Source organism: Tiliqua scincoides, chromosome 6, assembly GCF_035046505.1.
Source record: "Tiliqua scincoides isolate rTilSci1 chromosome 6, rTilSci1.hap2, whole genome shotgun sequence".
NCBI classification, from domain to species: Eukaryota; Metazoa; Chordata; class Lepidosauria; order Squamata; family Scincidae; genus Tiliqua; species Tiliqua scincoides.
The window spans coordinates 45,160,661-45,178,403 of NC_089826.1; the positions used below are offsets into that span (position 1 = coordinate 45,160,661).

The 17,743-nt window shown below is 44.3% G+C and overlaps 1 protein-coding gene across 1 annotated transcript in view; it reads left to right on the forward strand.

Moving 5' to 3' along the window:
* TRIM2 (tripartite motif containing 2) overlaps positions 1-17,743 on the forward strand; it is a 45,045-nt gene that overhangs the window by 7,501 nt on the left and 19,801 nt on the right. The window contains exon 2 of the mRNA XM_066632888.1: positions 13,490-13,671. Within this exon, the coding sequence (XP_066488985.1) occupies positions 13,538-13,671 (134 nt within the window). The 5' untranslated portion in view covers positions 13,490-13,537. The remainder of the gene's footprint in view (positions 1-13,489; positions 13,672-17,743) is intronic.

Below are 17,743 nucleotides of genomic sequence, written 5' to 3' on the forward strand. Positions count from 1 at the left end.
TGAAACTCTTTTTTGGAAAGGTCAGTTCAGTCCAGACTCAACAACTTTCTTTCTTTATCCTTGAATGCAGCTCATTAGTGGACTGTATAACCATTAATGGGATTAGTGCTAGTGAGCCATATGCTTCTTGGAATCTCTCCCAATTATTTCAGATGCACAGCACATTCAGTGGGCTCAGTGGACAAGAGTCTTCTACTGCAAGGGGGCAAACCTCTAAATGTTGACATGTGTCTCTAGCATATTTGAAGAAGATGCCCTAAAATAACTTTAAACAATAATATGGGGCAGAGGGTAGGGGGTGGTGTTTGGTGGTTTGAAATGACCACTGATGCTCTAACCACTGATGCTACACAAAGAATGTATAATTCTTACCATTAAATAGCAGGTGCAGGCTCTCCAAAATTAATTATTTTGCAATTCTAATACATTCTCTCTAAGGTGCTACAGGGCTTTCTGTAGACTTTCTGTAATTTTGCTGCAGAGTTACACCTCTGGAAATCAATTTCAGTGCTGGGGAGGGAGGGAGAGATTAGCATATGGATAAGGGCCAAAACAGGCATGATATGGGAGATCTGTAATTTGATCCTGTTTTTGCTTTAAAGCAGGGGTGCCCAAACCCCAGCCCTGGGGCCACTTGCGGCCCTTGAGGCCTCTCGAGGATGCCCTCAGGGAGCCCCAAGTCTCCAGTGAGCCTCTGGAGATTTGTTGGAGCCCACACTGACCTGACGCAACTGCTCTCAGAGTGAGGGTGACTGTTCGACCTCTCGCATGGTCTGTGGGGTAAGGGTTCCCTCCACTGCTTGTTGTTTCACATGTGTGATGCAGTAGTGACAGCAAAGGAAAGGCCAGCCTCACTTTGTGCAAGGCCTTTTATAGGCCTTGAGCTATTGCAAGACCTTCATTCATTCGTATAAGTTCATCTTTAATATATTCATTTATGTAAACTTATGTAAATTTATTCAAATTTTAAATATAAATTAATTATTTTCTTCCCTGGCCCCTGACACAGTGTCAGAGAGATGATGTGGCCCTCCTGCCAAAAACTTTGGACACCCCTGCTTTAAAGCATCTGTGGGTGGGGAGGAGGAAACCTTGACTGAAGTCATTTGGAGAGTCCGGTGCAGGGCTTTGTTCCAGGGTCCCCGGCAACTGGAAGCAGCTTTGTGTGTGTGTGTGTGGGGGGATTTATTGGTGAAATGTATTTATTTAAGGGATTTCTATCCTTTTTTCCTCTCCCGCTAGGGAGGTGTTCAAAGCAGCCAACAGCATAATTTAAATACTACTAAATTTAAAAATACAAAAGAGATTTGCAGTATAAAAACAACATACAGAGACAGATAAAGCGGCATTGGCAAACAGAAATGCCAGACAACACCAGAAATTAAGGGAGGGGATGGTCAACTGAAATATAAAAGTTTTCCCATCAGTGCCGAAGTGGCAATAGTGACAGTGCCGACTGGGCCTCCTGAAGAAGGGAGTCCAATAAACTGGGCACCACTGCTGAGAAAGTCCTTTTGCATGTCACTGCCAGATGTATTTCTGTTGCTGGGGGGGAAGAACACAGAGAAGGGTTCCACTCTGATGATCTTGGAGGATGAACAAAAGGCGATCCTCCAAGATCTTGGGGAGAGGCGATCTTTGTGTTGAGCCAACAAAACGATTGTCTCCCCCCATGATCATGTAGGATAACCTGGTCCATCCTCCAGGATCACAGTGTGGTCCTGATATCCAGCAAAAGCTATCCCAAACAAAACATGCTGCAGGTTGCAGAAAAGGCAAGCCTTTTAAAATGAGCAGTGCTCTCGTTCCCCCAATCCAAACCCAGATCCAACCCTTGAAAGTAGAAAGGTTGCACTTTTACCACTGTAGGAGAGATTGATGGAGATTCTAAACAATACAGAGAACCAGGTAGTATTTAAGGTATTTAAGAACACTTGCTTTTTCAATTTCTTTGGTAATTGGAGGCCCACATGGGATAAGGAAACGGGCTTCCAGGTTTTTGTGGGAATTGTCTCTGACAAGCTTGAGCCCAGCACACTGTATTTTACCAGAGTAGAGTTTTTAAGTTGGGTCAAGGAGACCTGTGGGTTGAAATGTGGTCACACTCATGAATTGGTCTTTCCAATGCAATCATTTTAGTTACTTAGTAACTAAATGATAGCATTGGAAACACAAATAGGGTGATGCCTGGTTACTTTGTGTTCTTTTTGTATGCATTAGAATTGTAGCTGGATTAATATGGGATGGTACTGACTTTCCATTAACTTGGTATAACGTCTACAAAATAAGTCACTTCAAAAGTGTTGTTGATACGGAGGCATGCAACGTGTACTCTGTACATACCCAAACAGCCATTTACTTTATTTCTACTTCGCATATTCCAGAACTGAGGCTTGATTTTGAAAAAAGTGAAGAATGAGAGGGTGGAACTTGGCTCAGTACAAATAATATATATACTGGGACCAATTGGTTTGTGGTATCTTTCCATTTACAACCTTTAATATTCCTATTATTGAATTAAAATTCAAATACTAATATTTATGCACCCTAACATGTTACCAAAGGGGCTGTTTTATTTAGGGGAATTATTACAGTAACTTATTGGAACCTCAGGATCGCAGGCTGGATAACAAGATGGCGTAATGCGTAAAGAAAAATTCCCTTTAGCTTAAAGAGGAGACTGAGAGAAAGATAACTTTTAATAAAAGATTATAGTTTTATTACAAAAGCACAAAGGTAAACATAATGCACATGAAGAAATGATAGGTGTATGTTTCTTGGTCCTAATACTTGAATCCAGTGTACCTAGCTTTCATGGTGGTTGTGTGTGGAGAGTATTTGGTGCATCCGAGGAAATTAGAAAAAGGGAAAGGTTGCAGGGAAGGATTTTAGGGGTCCCTGATCTGCCAATCCCAGTTGCTAACTAAAGATGGGGAGAGAAGGGGAGAAAAGGGGGGGGGGGAGAAGGGAAAGAGTTCCAGGCACAAAATAGTTACCTGTCCTGCAGAGCAGTTGGATGGGGGGGGAGAGTCCTGTATGGAGGACCCTCTGACACAACACAAATGTGTTGGTCCTTGGAGAGTGAGCCAGAGAGAGCATGTGGCAGCCAGCCCTCTCTTAAAAAGGGGGTTTTCAGAATGTGCTGAGCTGGATGGTAGCTTGCTTACTACCACACAGCAGGGTAAACATTGAAAAGATCAGGATGTCCCTTATCAGCAAAATTCAATGGGGTCTAATGGCTGGCTTCCTAGCTGGGGGAACTTAAACAGTACAATGAGTCAGCAGCACACAGAAGGCAGTTCAGGTTTGCATACAGTACTTAAGCAGTGATTGAGTTAAAAACAATACAATGAATAGGATACACTTAAACAATGATTTAAGATGCCAGACTTCTTCCTAGGTAGGTGGATTTAAGATGCCTATAATGTGTAATCACAGGGAGGTGGGGGTTGTGCAAGCTTGTGACTTGACCTGATTGTGTCCTGTGTGCTGAAGTTTAACCTGCATGACACTCTAGTCCATAGAACATAACCAGATAGAGAGAAAATCACAACTAAAAGGCAAAAGGGGATTTTCACATAACAAACACGCTGTGTGCTTAAAAATATATGGAAATCCTTACTATATTATACTAAAGAGAGAGAATCGGACCCTAATTAGGCTAGAGTAACCTAGAGCAGTGGTACTCGAACTGGTGGGTCATGACCCACGTTCGTATAAAGGTTCTCCTGTCCCTTTAAGGGTGGGGGAAGCGGAGAGGCATTGCTAAGGGGGGCAAGGGGGTGCTTGTACTTACAGATGGCCAGCGCAAGCAACAGGAAGAGCAGGAAGCTCCATGCAGCCCTCCGCAGGGCTCTCTGAGGGTTAGAATGTTCAAAAAAGCTAGTGCAAATCACTTCCAGTTTGCAAACACAACCAGGAGGTTGTTTGAGCTGGCTTTTTAAAAACATTCTAAAACTTGGAGAGCCCTGTGGAGGGCTGCGGAGGGCTCCCCACTCCTCATGCTGCTTGCGCTGGACATACAAGCACCCCACTCTGTTCATACAAGCACCACCGCATATCTGTTCACTTGGGTTCTCACCATCCGGAATAATCTGGGTCTTCTGCAAGCTTGCCTCCTGCTGTGAAATCAGTGGTACTGATTTAGAAGGTAGCATGTGTAGGATTTCTTCTGTTGATTGTTGAAACATCTAGGGCTTATAAGCAGAGTATATCCTGCAAGCTTGGGGAGAATACTTTGGTGCTGGTGGTGGTGCACATTTGCAAAGAGAGATTGTGAAAAGGCGAGGAAATACGCTTTATACTTGGAACTTCAGAAAGGGTCATAGTTGAATAGAAGAGTACATTCCATGCTAGTGCCAGGTGCTAATTCTAGGCCAGGGGTCGGCAACCTTAAACATTCAAAGAGCCATTTGGACCCGTTTTCTGGAGAAAAGAGAACCTCAGGAGCCACAAACCCCTTTTGACATCTAAAATGAAGATAACACTGCATATATATTTTTTTTTTACCTTTATGCTATGTATAAAAAAACTATAGTGTGTTGCATTTTTGAAATGAATGAACTGCTACAGAGAAAACAATATGTAACATATTTTAATGTTACAAGATCACCATAATCTTAAATTTAGAATTACATATAAAAAACGAAAGAGCTAAAATAAAATACATTTAAATTAAATACTAATTTATTTTCCCAGGGCCTGCCCTAGTCAATTTGGTGCTATAGGCAAGACTTGGGCTGGTGCCCTCCCTGGCAGAAAATCCTGACCAACAGTAAATAGTCATCTTTGTGTCTTTTCCACAGTAATGTAAAAGAGGTACAATGAAATACAAAATCTAATGACTAGTATTTTTCAATACAATAAAGAGATTTATAGTTATTACTCCCCCTTGTATGTCCCAATTTATAATGCACTCCCCTCTTGTATATGCAACTTTTATAATGCGCTCCCCTCTTACAGGTCCCATTTGTATAATGTAGCCCTTCTTCTAGCTCCCTTGTAGGTGCTGGGGCACCTTCCTTATGAGGAAAGGCTATGAGGCTGAAGAGGCCTTATGAGTTTGGGCCTCTTCAGCCTAGAAAAGAGGCGCCTGAGGGGGGACATGATTGAGACATACAAAATTATGCAGGGGATGGACAGAGTGGATAGAGAGATGCTCTTTACACTCTCACATAACACCAGAACCAGGGGACATCCTCTGCCTGTCTACTCAGAAGTCAGCCCCAGTAGAGTGAACGGGGCTTCCTCCCAGGGAAGTGTGGACAGGCTCCTCTCCTTGTCTCCTCAGAAGTCAGCCCCAGTAGAGTGAACGGGGCTTCCTCCCAGGGAAGTGTGGACAGGCTCCTCTGCCTGTCTCCTCAGAAGTCAGCCCCTGTAGAGTGAACGGGCTTCCTCCCAGGGAAGTGTGGTCAGGAATGCAGCTCATCTCGCTCCTTCCTGCCCATTGCCTCAGCAGCGCTGCGTCTCCCGCGTTTCTCCGACCAGCCTAGCCTCTTCCGTTCAGCCCCCTGCAGGGCGAAGGAACGAAGAGCGCAGGGAAGAGGTGCCCGGCTGCCCCCCCCGCACCTGCTCGCAGTGGGGCGCCTGCAGGCGCCTGCTCGCAGTGGGGCGCGGAGAGCAGGTCCAGGAGAGCGCCGCTGCCCCTGCCTGCCTGCCGAGGAAGGAGCTGCTGTGCGTGTGGGGGGGGGGGCGCTTTGCAGGGAAGGAGCTGCAGGGAAGGAGCTGCAGCTTTGCAGGGAGGAGCAGCGCCCCGCACTCACCAGCAGCCAGCGCCGGCAGCACATCTCGCTGGAGTGAGGCACCCTCGGGGCTGGGCTGGCTGCGCGGAGGCCAAGGGGAAGGTGCCCTGCTTCCAGCCCCCACTGGGAGCCGCATCAGAGGACTGAAAGAGCCGCATGCGGCTCTGAAAACACAGGTTGCCGACCCCAGTTCTAGGCCTACTGGAGAGTCACTATTGCTCAGTTGTTGACAATATTGAGCTAGATGGGCCAGTGGTCTGATCTGGTATAAAGCAACTTCCTATGTTCATGGCTTCTATTTCCACATTATTTGGACAGCAGACATAAAGCCATATACTCTGTTGTTGGAGCAACAAAATTAGAAGGAAGACATGGCAACCTGCCACATCCCCCTCTCCGGCATACTTCACTGTACTTTCAGAAGAGAAAGGAAGGCAGGACAGATGAGAAAGAGACTGTTCTTCTCTGTTATGACCAAATAGTCATGTGATTCCACTGCTCCTTCCCCACTTCTTGCCAGAAGCAAACAATTGGTAGAAATGAATCATAGAGTTGGAAGGCACCCAGAAGGCTATCTAGTCCAACCCCTTGCCTTTAGCAGGAAATCCTCCTAGTAGAGCATCTCCTGTAAATGCCTGTCGAGCCTCTGCTTGAGGATTTCCAGGAAGGGATAATCCACCATCTTCCTCAGTAATCTGTTCTACTGCTCAGCTGTTCTGACCATCAAGAATTCCTTCATGATGTGCAACCAGAATCTCTTCTTTTGTAGTCTGGTATACTCTCAGATGCAGTTGAGAACGAATTTGTTCCTTCTTCCATGTGCAGCCATTCAGGTGTTTTAAAAATGCTATGATATTCCCTGTCAGCCTTCTAAACATACTAAATTCCCTTAACCTTTCCTTGTAGGGTTTGTTTGTCTGATAATCTTCGTAGCTCTTTTCTGAACATGCTCCTGTTTGGCTGCATCTTTCCTAAAGTGCAGTGCCCAGAATTGCATAACTATTGTTTGATTTCCCTAATACTCTAATCAGGTTGCATAGATTCTAAGTTCTAAGATGTGACAGGTTCTGCTATAACTGTATCATTAGGTAGAAACATGTTTTTCTTGCCTTCACAAAGTCTCCTCTAAGACAGAAAACTGTAGGTCGTTTTTTTCCTCTCTTAGACATTTCTGGAGGGATTGGTAAGCCCTTTTTCTTTTTAGTAATTGCACATTACAGTAAGTGGCTATATGTTAATTGCTACACAAAATATGGGGGAAACATGATGATTTATCCATGTAGGAACTTTGTGGAGAGGGCAAATGTGCACCTCTCTGTCTTCCACTGTAATTGATTTACAGAGCAAGTTCCATTAAAAAAAATCAGAGAGACTTACTTGCAAAGAGATGTGTGTAGAATCAAAGTGCTGCTCTTGGATCCTTTAATATTGTAAGAAAATACTTTTATATTGTGTCTTTTGCTGCCAAGCCAGAGTGGTAGCTGTTCATGCCTGCTAATCCTGTAACAACATTCCGGTGACCAAACTGAATGGTCCAGCAATGAGCCTTGAAACAGCTGATTGCTGACTAGGAAAGGGGAGGGGAAAAATCCACCCAGCGAATCTTATTGCAGCTCTGTGCTGCATCCCTATCCCACAATCCTTTGCACAATTTGCTGCAGTCTTTCAGCACGGGTTCAGTGAAAAAGATGTACTAAATAAAGATTGATTGGCTGGAATCCTTGTGGGGGGGGGGTCTCCCACTTGTGAGTGACCTGGAGAGAGAGGGTGGAAAAATTAGTGACTGCTTGGCTGGGCCACTGTTCATTTCTCCCCTTAGTCTCTCTGTGGAGTGGAGTGTATTGTTACCTAAAGGAAGGCGTGCATTGCACCTCTGATAGTCACTGTGCAGGCATAGGGCTTCTCTAACAGTGTCACACATGAGACTTTCAGACCGATGTATTACTATCATTATGGTTGGCTCATTTGGACTACTGCGGGACCCAGCTCCATCCTGGAGAGGATTCTATACAGGGTATTGCACTGATTAAGCTCTTTTCCACGAAGATGGGTATGTCTCAAGTGTTTCTGTTTGTTTGGTATTGTGCCGGCAAGCTAGTAGGTTATGCCTCCCCCTTGCCTGGTTCTAGCGCCGTGCTTTTGTGTGCATGTGTGGGTGGTATGAACCGTGCTGCATGCTTGGTGGTTGAATAAGTGCTTTAAACAATAGGTAGCCAAAGTGATGAAAAGAACATGGGAAAGATGAGTGTGGAAGGGAAAGCCCCCTCTTCAATTCAGCTTGTGTGTCTGACTTTTATCTGACTGGTTTTACATAATATTTGGACTCTGTTATCTTTGCTGAGATGGATTAATGTGGATTCTGAAAGGAGATGGCTTTTGTAACTTCTTCTTTTCAGGAAAGGTAGTTGTCTGGAGTGCTGCGTGGAATTTTACCAATATCTGCCCCTGTCTCTGAAGGATCATTTGTATAGCTAGTCCCACCCTTTGCCTACAGATTTGAGACTTGAAAGTTCCATTGCAAATGTCCCTACTGGAAACCTTTTCATTCATAATGCATGGCTTAGAAGATCTTCTGAATATCGATAAGTGTTTAGGCTATTTGGTGTGCTCTTTCAGAGTCAAATCACCTCTGTGGTTGGGTGGGGCACTGCCTTTATTTAAACATCTGGTACATTTTGAACAGACTGGCAGTGTTAATCTTAATATTTGAGCCTGTCTTGTAGCATCATTATTCTGATATATGTTTCTTAAAGCCACATGCAAGATTCTACAGCCCTGATTGTTGTGGTAGTGATATTTAAATTATGATCAGGACTTCTGTTTCAGAAGGGTGTGGCTCAATACACTGCTTTCCATTCTGTAAGGAACTGCTTCTTTTGCTGGGGTCCTTATGTGCATAACCCATGATTTATGCTTTCTGTGTCCTCAAGACCATTTTTATTGGAAAATGAGATTTTCTGATTAAGTTTTACAGCATGAAACTTGCAAGAAAAAAGGAGGGTGAAATTAGGATGATCATTTTCTGGAAGGCTCCTTAGCAAAAGACTGCTTAGTATTTCAAAGCTCTTTTTTTGGGGTGAGTTTAGCTAATGTTATGGGAGGATTCTAAAAACAATAGTGAGGATTTATTCAGGCTTGATCATCCTGATATTACATGTGTCACCCTATTCCCTTTCTTACAAAATTAGTGAAAGTTCACTCCTTAAATCTAAAGAGAACATTTTCCATTATATCACCTCATTTTTTTAAACACAGGTGCTTTCACTCTTACCTTGGATTCTAAATTTGTTCCACCCTTATATATGCCCTTTTCAGGAGACCAGAGAACTGTGCCATCCATAAAGTCTCTAAACATACACCTTATACTTGACAGGCTATGATAGCAAGAAGCATTCATTCAATGTAAATTTCCATAGGGTAGTTCATACTTTACAATAAAGAGGTTAGAAGGCCTTGGATCAGGTAGATATGGGTTAGATCAGTGGTTCCTAAACCCCTACAGGGGAGCTGGCAACCAAGTGTTTGTGTGAGCGGGGAGGGAGGTAGGGAGGGGGGAAACAACAGTGTCACAGTGATTGCTCTGATGCTGCCACCAAGGGACTTACCTTGGGGACAGAGCTGGCCTCCTGCAGGGTCCTGGAGCCTTGCAGCCCCCTCCAATGTCCTCCAAGGCTTCTGTAAACAATCCTTATATCTGATCAGCAGCAACTTCCATTTTTGCATGGAAATGAGGGGTTTCTGGGGTTCTGGGGTGGGAGAGGGCAGAGCAGGGGAGAAACCAGGGTGGAAGGGGGTGGGATCACAGAGCCCTGATCCACCAGATCCTATACTCCATGTCTGGCCTGACATGGAGCTCCTCAGTCTGCACCCACAAAATAGCTGACACAGACTGGAGGAGAAATATCGCGGCCTCTGTGTCCTCACTCGGTGGAAGGGGTCAAAAGTTTATTTATTACCTGCATTTTTTAGCAGTTTTTAAAACAGGTGGGGCCTCTTTATCTGCTGATCTGGCATCGGCAGACTTGCCTTACCACAGGTGCTGGACCCCCAGATCGCCCCACACCTAGATGCAACCGGAACCTCATTCTAGCTGTGTCTGGGAGATTTTTCTGAGCCTCGGAGAGTACATGGCCTCTCCGAGTCTTAGAATGCTGTCCAGAGCAATTTTTGAACGCGACTTCTGGTTTTCATTGACAACCGGAAGTCGTGTTAAAAGGCTCCAGGTGGCATTCTGAGCCTCTAAGAGGCCGCACATAGTGGTGCATAGCCTCTGCAAGGTTCAGAAAATTTCTCAGATGCAGCCGGAACAAGGTTCCAGTTGCATCTGGGAGATCTGTTGGGGGGGGGGTTCAATCTAGGGGTCCAGTATTTATGGTAAGGCAAATCCATGAATGCTGGATCTGCTGATAAAGAGGTCCCACCTACAAATGTTTTTAAACCTGCCTATAAATGCAGATAATTGCAATAATAATTGGAAGAAAATATAATAATTTGACATATTGGCTGAAGCAGATGTTAGCTCTTTGGGCAATAAGTTGGGGACTCTATCCATGGGACACCCCCCCCCCCATGGATACAGAAAACCACGGATAATCAAATCCATGGTTTTCACCCCTTTTAGCCTGCAGAAGCTGCACTTAGATGCCCCTAAGAAAGCACTCTGGAGGCTAATGGAGCGCTCAGGTTGGTTCAAGTCCGGCCCAATGTGACTCCAATTTCTTAGGACACTCCAGAAATGATTTCATCAACTTGGAAGTGATGTCATTGCTGGAAGTGACGTCATCAAGCAGGAAAATTTTTAACACCCCCATACAACTATCAAATTAAGTAAATTAAAAGTTAGCAATAAGTATATGTTTAAACATTTATTTAAAATAAAGAAGATCCCTCCTAACCCTCCCAAGCAGTTACCAATCTGTTTAAAAAAAATTTCTCAAACATCCCAAACGCTGCAGTCCTAGCCACACTTACCTGGGAGTAAGACCCATTGACTATCATTGTTAAAAGCATATATAGAGTAGCCTGTGAATAATATAGATCTGTCACATTTCCCCAAATGCAGTCACATACCATGGTAGTATCAAATCCAATAAATTAAAAATAAAATACACATTGAAAGGAATGGGGATCACCCTGAAATAAGCTTGCGACCCACCTAGTAGATCTTGACCCTCAGTTTGAGAAACACTGCTGTGTCTAGTATCTTCAGGGTGTACAATGCTTTAAGAATACAAGTGGACAGGGTTCTGCACTAAGGAACTCCAATCCTATCCTGCGCCGGAACAGGCAAGCCAGGAGGCTTGCGCTGTATCCAGTGCAGGATAGGGGCCAGAAGCAGCTTAGCCAGAGGCAGGGAGAAACTTTCCCCTTACCCCTGGGTAATGGCTGCTGGCCCCAATGGGTCTCCTCAGACGTGCACCACCTCTGGAGGTGGCACAAGTCCGAGGAGAGTGGAGCGACTTGAAGTGGCTCTGTTCTCCCGGGAACAGGAGTTAGAATCCGGCATAACTGCCGGATCCCAACCCTGCCTCCCTCTCCCTGCCTAGCCACCCACTGCCTGCCCTCCCCCTACCCTGGAATGCCTCTCTCCCTCCTCCTCCCCTCCTCCCCCATGCCTACCTTTCATCCTTGCATTGGCTCATCTGAGCCAACGAAAGGCAATGGGAGGAAGCTGGCGCAGAGGCTTCCATCAGCTTCTGAGAGCGCCGACCTGGTTTCCTCCTGAGGAGGCGCAAATGTGCCTTATGGCATGTTTGCGACCCTCCCAGGCCGCAACTCCATGATAGGATTGAGCCCTTAAAATACTGAAATTTAGTGCAGGGGAAGCGAAAGAGAACACTGGGCATGATGAAGAAGAATATGCATCTTTTTTTGGTTGCGTGTATTTTGGTTTATGGCCCAATCCTGAGCTCCTGCAGCGGCAGTCTTGCATGTGCTGCCCAGGAGACAGCCATCTTGAAAGTGCTGTAAAGCACTTCATGATGGCCCAGCAGTAGTTGGCACCAGCGCACGGTCAAGTGCTGGCCTCTTGCGCTGGTGAGAAAGGGACTGAATGCCGGATGAGGTAAGTGCAGTGCCCAGCAGCAGGGAGGTGGGACAGGGTGGGAGAAGTAGGGGTCAGGCAAAACTGGGCAGGGGAGCATGGGGAGGACGGCGATTCAGGCCCAGGAGGACAGTGGGGATGATGGCAGAGAATGCTGCTGAATCCTATCCCCCTTGCCAGGCCTGAAAGCCCTGTGTTGGTCTACTCAGTTCTGCATAAGCGATTGAACTGGCGGAGATCTGAGTAGGCCCATAGCAGATGCTGTGAATTGACACGGTAAGGGAACAAATGACCTCCATCTGCCTCTGTGCCCACCCGGGCCATTTCAGCACTGCTGTATCATTGCACAGGCAGTCCCCTTAGGATTGGGCTGCCCATTACATATAGTAGGGCAAGTGGCCTCAGGGGTGGATTTCACTGAAAATGTGAGTTTGGGAGAAGAATCTGAAGGAAATAAGAGCCATGGTAATCTGGGAAGTAGTTCCAGGTGTTAAGGAAGGGCAAACAATAAAAGATAGAATTTTTTTAAGGGAGCAGGAAAGGTACAGACAACTGAAAGTGGTGGAACTGGAGGAGCAAAGGTCACACACAGAAGTAGCAAAATGGGTGACTGTGGATAGAAGTAAGATCTCTGCACTCCATGTGTGTGACAAAGTCTCTCTTATATAACTCCTGGACTTGCATAATTCTACCTCCTGTATGTGGGATAAAAGGTTGTACAATGTAAAAAAGCCCCATGCCCTGACCCCTGGAAAACAAATCATAAACTCTTCTGACTTGAGAGATCTCTTCAAGCACTGCTTGTACTTTCCTGAACACTTCTGCACAACCATGAGGACTAGAAACTTTAAAATCAAACCAAACTACAATAGACGACCTCTTCAAGAACTTCTCTGCTGTCAGTACCAACTATAATTTTCATATGCTATGTAAGCTTTCTTTTGTATTGTGATTCAACTGATACATATTTATAATTTAAAGAAAGTAATAGTGATGAAGTCAGCACAAAATTTCTATGGGGAAAGGTGTCTCTCTGCATGGAAGCCATACATTTTCATCCTGAAAGTCCTTGTCCTTAATTCAAATGCATTGAAATAGGCTACAGTATCTCAGTAGTGACAAAAATTCTCTGTATATGCTCAGATGTATTTTTAGCCACAAATTTGAGGATTTGGCCCCCATTCTTATTAGATCTTGAGTTGTATATAAATTTTTAAAAATGCTATAGGCTGCTTTCAGCGCATGGAGTAGAGCATTTGAGTGGGAGCCTGGAAAACCATCATCATGCAAGCAAAATACCAGCTCAGCAGGAATCCTTTGTAGCTCTTCAGTTGAAGAAAGCCAAAGGCCGTTACAGTCACATCTTAAGCCATCATACCATGATGTGTCATGATGGGTATGAATGAAGTGATTGAAACTAAGAGGAAACGCCAGCCTCATCAGTTCATGGATCTGAAAACTGAATTGAGAGTGGGATATAAATATAAAATAAACTAGTGCCATATAAGTGTTCTCAACATCTGCCCAGGTGTTTTTAAACAGGAATTTGAGGCACTACAGATGGATGCTGCCTATTTTTGCCTAAGTGGTTTTCTACTCGCTTCTTATTCTCGCCATTCTTATATGTGGATAAAGCACAAAATGCCTGTTAGCAGGAAGTGAATGTTTACTTCTAATGCCTTGGTGCTTGCATTTAACATTTCAGCAGAGTGCAGGGTGAAAAAGAACGGGACCCACATGTCAGTGGTCTAGGATGGCCAGTGAAGGCTCCAACATCCCAAGTCCTGTAGTGCGTCAGATTGACAAACAGTTTCTGATCTGCAGCATATGCCTGGACCGCTACAAGAACCCCAAAGTACTCCCTTGTCTGCACACTTTCTGTGAGAGGTAAGAGATATCTCGGTGTCCTCCATGCCCCCCCAATGCAAAGTGTTTACAATTGTTTGTTCTCTCTGGACTACCACACTGATCAGTTTCCAGACATCTACAATTACATTTAATTAACAATGAACCTGCAATCCAGTCAAAAAGTTCTCTTGGAACATAAAACTAAGTTTAATGAATGAGAGGATACCATTCTCTTTGACTTATTCAGAAGAAAGAGGATTCCAATTGTTTAGGAAGAGACTGCTGAAGTGATCCAGTACTCCACTATGCTCTTTTGGTAAACAGCGATTGTATGTGTCCGACTTCTTAAAGGATAGACCTTGCCTATGCTCAGCACACATGTGAAGTAATGTTGACAAGTGATCACTTCCTGCTGGCCTGTTAAACTGAATTTAGGCAGTGTGGCAGAGGTGGTGGTGGTGGTTTTTTATACACACACCACCACCACTTCTGCCACACTGCCCAAAATCAGTTTAACAGGTCAGCAGGAAATGATCACTTTGAACAAAATGATCATTTTGTTTTTCAACAGTCAATATGCAAAGCACTTTACAGTAAGAGAGGAGACAGGCCTCTGCTGCAAAGAGCGTACAATCTGATACAAGGAAAATAACAGACAAAGAAGGGAGGCATGGAGGCAAGGATTTACCTAAGAGAGCCAGGGTGGTGTAGTGGTTTGGGAGGTAGACTTAAGACCTGGAAGATCCAGGTTCAAATCTACTCTCAGCCATGAAGCTTCCTGGGTGACCTTGAGACAGTCACTTTCTCTCAGCCTCACCTACCTCACAGGGTTGTTGTGAGGATAAAAGGAGGGTAGCAGCTGTGAAAACTGCCTTGAGCTCTTTAGAGAAAGGGCAGTTTAAAAATGAGAAAAATAAATATGCAAGGGGAGAATTTACAATATTTTATGTACATGGGGGCCAAGTTGCATACAAGTTGCATGCAATGGAGACATGATTCCTATCATCCTTTTTATTAAATATATCTAAAAAGTCCTGTTCAGAACAGGGGTGCACAGGAAACATTGAAACATTATTTGCCTGTATGCAGTTTTTATTTGCTTCCAAAGGGAAATTGCTACTTTCTCTTCCTGCTTCAGCATAGAGATTTTCAGAATAAAACAGCATGTGGGAAAATAATAAACTTCCCTTTCTTTTTAAACTTATCTTTCAATTGTGTATTGGTATGATTATATATACAAAGTTACAAAGTGATAAATAAATATACAGATATAAAGTTACAAAGTTCAATAAGAAAATGTTCACTGCCTGCATTTCTTAATGTTCATTAATGTTTATTGTCATTATTATGAATGTCATTTCATGTCATAACAACTACTGGAAATAATTTGGTCAAGGGGGTGCCAAAAATTTAGGGGCCCTGACTGCCAAATGACGTTGAAACGCCACTTGGCCATGGCCCCATTTGGTAGGCCGCTATGAGATACAGGAAGCTGGAGTAGATGGACCTATGGCCTGATCCAGCAGGGCTGTTCGTATGTTCTTATGACCCACAGTTTGAAAACCACTGGACTAGGGGATGCTGCCTAAGCATATTTATGTTGAGTATGTCAACAAGTATTGTTGACACCTTTTTTTTTTAGCAGAGCTCCTGTGTTGTCATGGACAACTAGAAGATAGGTAGAAATGTCACAGGTGGCATTTCCTTAAGCATTGTATTTCCATGCCATTAAATATGAGCACATGAGCATTAAAAAATGCTGCAAGCCTGTCAGAAAGTGGAAATTACCGTCCCAGATTTAATTTCATTTTGTAAAAAGGTGTTTTTGTTTTGAACATAGTTGTGCTAATGGATCTGCTTTATCTTTCTATAAAATTCAGAAGGGTCTCATTTTGGGGCATGTCAGTTCAGTTCAGTATTCCTTTGCTGTGGGCTGAATTTAGTCTGGATTCCGTTTTTGGCATGCCAGTGCAAATAGCATTTGTAATGGGTGGGCCAGAAGCCAAATCTGGGCTGAATACAGCCTGTGGTGACAGATGCGCACAATTACCTCGCCACAGGCTGAAGCAGTGGGAAGTCAGCACAGGCTGGGCATTTTCCCATAGCCACCAGAGACTGAGGTAATGGCAAGAACAGTCGTACATTTATTGACAACCATTTTAGCAGCCATGATTGGCTAGAAAGCAGCACATTTCTGAATAATTATTTTTTTAGTCTCCAAGGTACTGGAGTAGAGCTGGTCCAAAAATGTCAAGTATAATATAATATGCTGAGTATGTTGTCAGTAGCAATTTGGGATGTGGTCACAGTTCTGCAGTAGAGCACATGCTTTGCTTGCGGAAGATTTTTGGTTCAATCCCTGATGGCATCGCCAGGTAGGGTTGGCAAAACCCCTGTTTCAAACCCTGGAGAGCCATGGCCACTTAGCACTGATGATGCTGAGCTACGTAGACCACTGGCCTGATTCAGGATAAGGCAGCATTATATGTTCGTATGTCTTCAAAATGTCAGAGTCCAGTGTCAAAACTTCAAAATAACCTAGAGGCACCAACTATTGCTGCGTCAGCAAGGTAGGATCATAAGGTCTCACCAAAGCACCACACTACATGCCATTAAATGATATAATAATGTTGGTACAGTTGCTAAACATATAGGCTCAAAAGGCATAGAATTCACCAGGCAGCCACATCCTGTCACATGTACTGACCCTTCATTTTTCCCCTTCAAGACCACTCCTGTAGGTCATAGGACCTCCCATCCGGTCAGTCAATGCTACACAAGATATAGCACCAGTAAGTAGAAAGAGGCAGCCCTGGCTGCTCAGGCATAAGGGCCTTAGCTGCTCAGAAGAATGTCTTTGGATCTTGACTAGTTTATGCTGCTTGGATGTAATGTTATCAATAGGCACCATTTGCACAAGGTTGTTGATGTCTAGGCTCTCCAGAATTGTTACCCTTCCCCTCAAAGTGGAGCCCTGAAAACAACTTGACATGGAACAGTTCTAGTGGTGGCAGGAATCCTTCACAGCATTTCCCTTCAAATGTCAGAACAAAAAAGGCATTAAGATGACCAGATGCGGGGCCAGTCCATCCAGGAGGCCAACTAAAATAATCACCACAGCCTCGGATTGGTGGAGGAGGACACCTGGCTCTGTGGAGGAGGACACCTGGCTCTTACTTGCCTCCACTGCACCTCCTTTTCCAACCACTCCCTGGACTGGAAAAGGAAGAGGGGTCAAAGAGAAAATGTGGAAGGGAGGAGAGAATGCTGAGCAAGAGCATTGGAGAATGGGAGGAGCAAAGGCTGGCACATCATTGGGTTAGAGGGGGCAGCATTTGGCATACTGCCTTATTTGTCAGGAGATCTTGGGTCAGCCTCGGCTAGATGCAAAGTAGGATAGGTCTCCTGTGACTTCAATGGTTGCAGAAAAGAGGGCATCTCAGCTCGCAGTGCAGGGGTAAATGAAGTTCAGTGACACTTCAACCTCCCCTTTTGCATTTATTATTATTATTATTATTATTATTATTATTATTATTATTATTATTATTATTATTAACATTAACAACAACAACAACATTTGGTCCAACAGTGTGTTTAAACAGCAGAAGAGAGTCCTGTATACAATTAAAAAGTGATGGAGTTATTATAACATCTGAGCTGAAGCTTAGCCTGCGTATATGCTTTTTTAAAAGGAAGTTTTAAAGGGGGGAGGGAGTATAATGAAGACATCTCTACCTATGGTGTGCCTATGGTATGCACATTAGCATACCGTTCTCTCAAAGCCAGCTCAAGACTTCCTGAGGCAGTGGAAAAGGCATCAACCTCCTCTTCTGCTGCTTGTCTTCCTCCTTCCACTACCTGGACTTGAAAAGAAGAGAACAGATCAAAAATAGTTTAGTCCAGCCCTCTAACGTCCTTCACACTTCCTCTTCTGCTCTCCTAATTCCTTTTGCAGCTTCTGTCAGATGTAAGGGAGGGCACCAGGATGCAGGTCCCTTGTTATCTGGTGTGCTCCCTGGGGCATTTGATGGGCCTCTGTGAGATACAGGAAGCTGGACTAGATGGGCCTATGGCCAGATCCACTGGGGCTGTTCTTATGTTATTTTCAAAT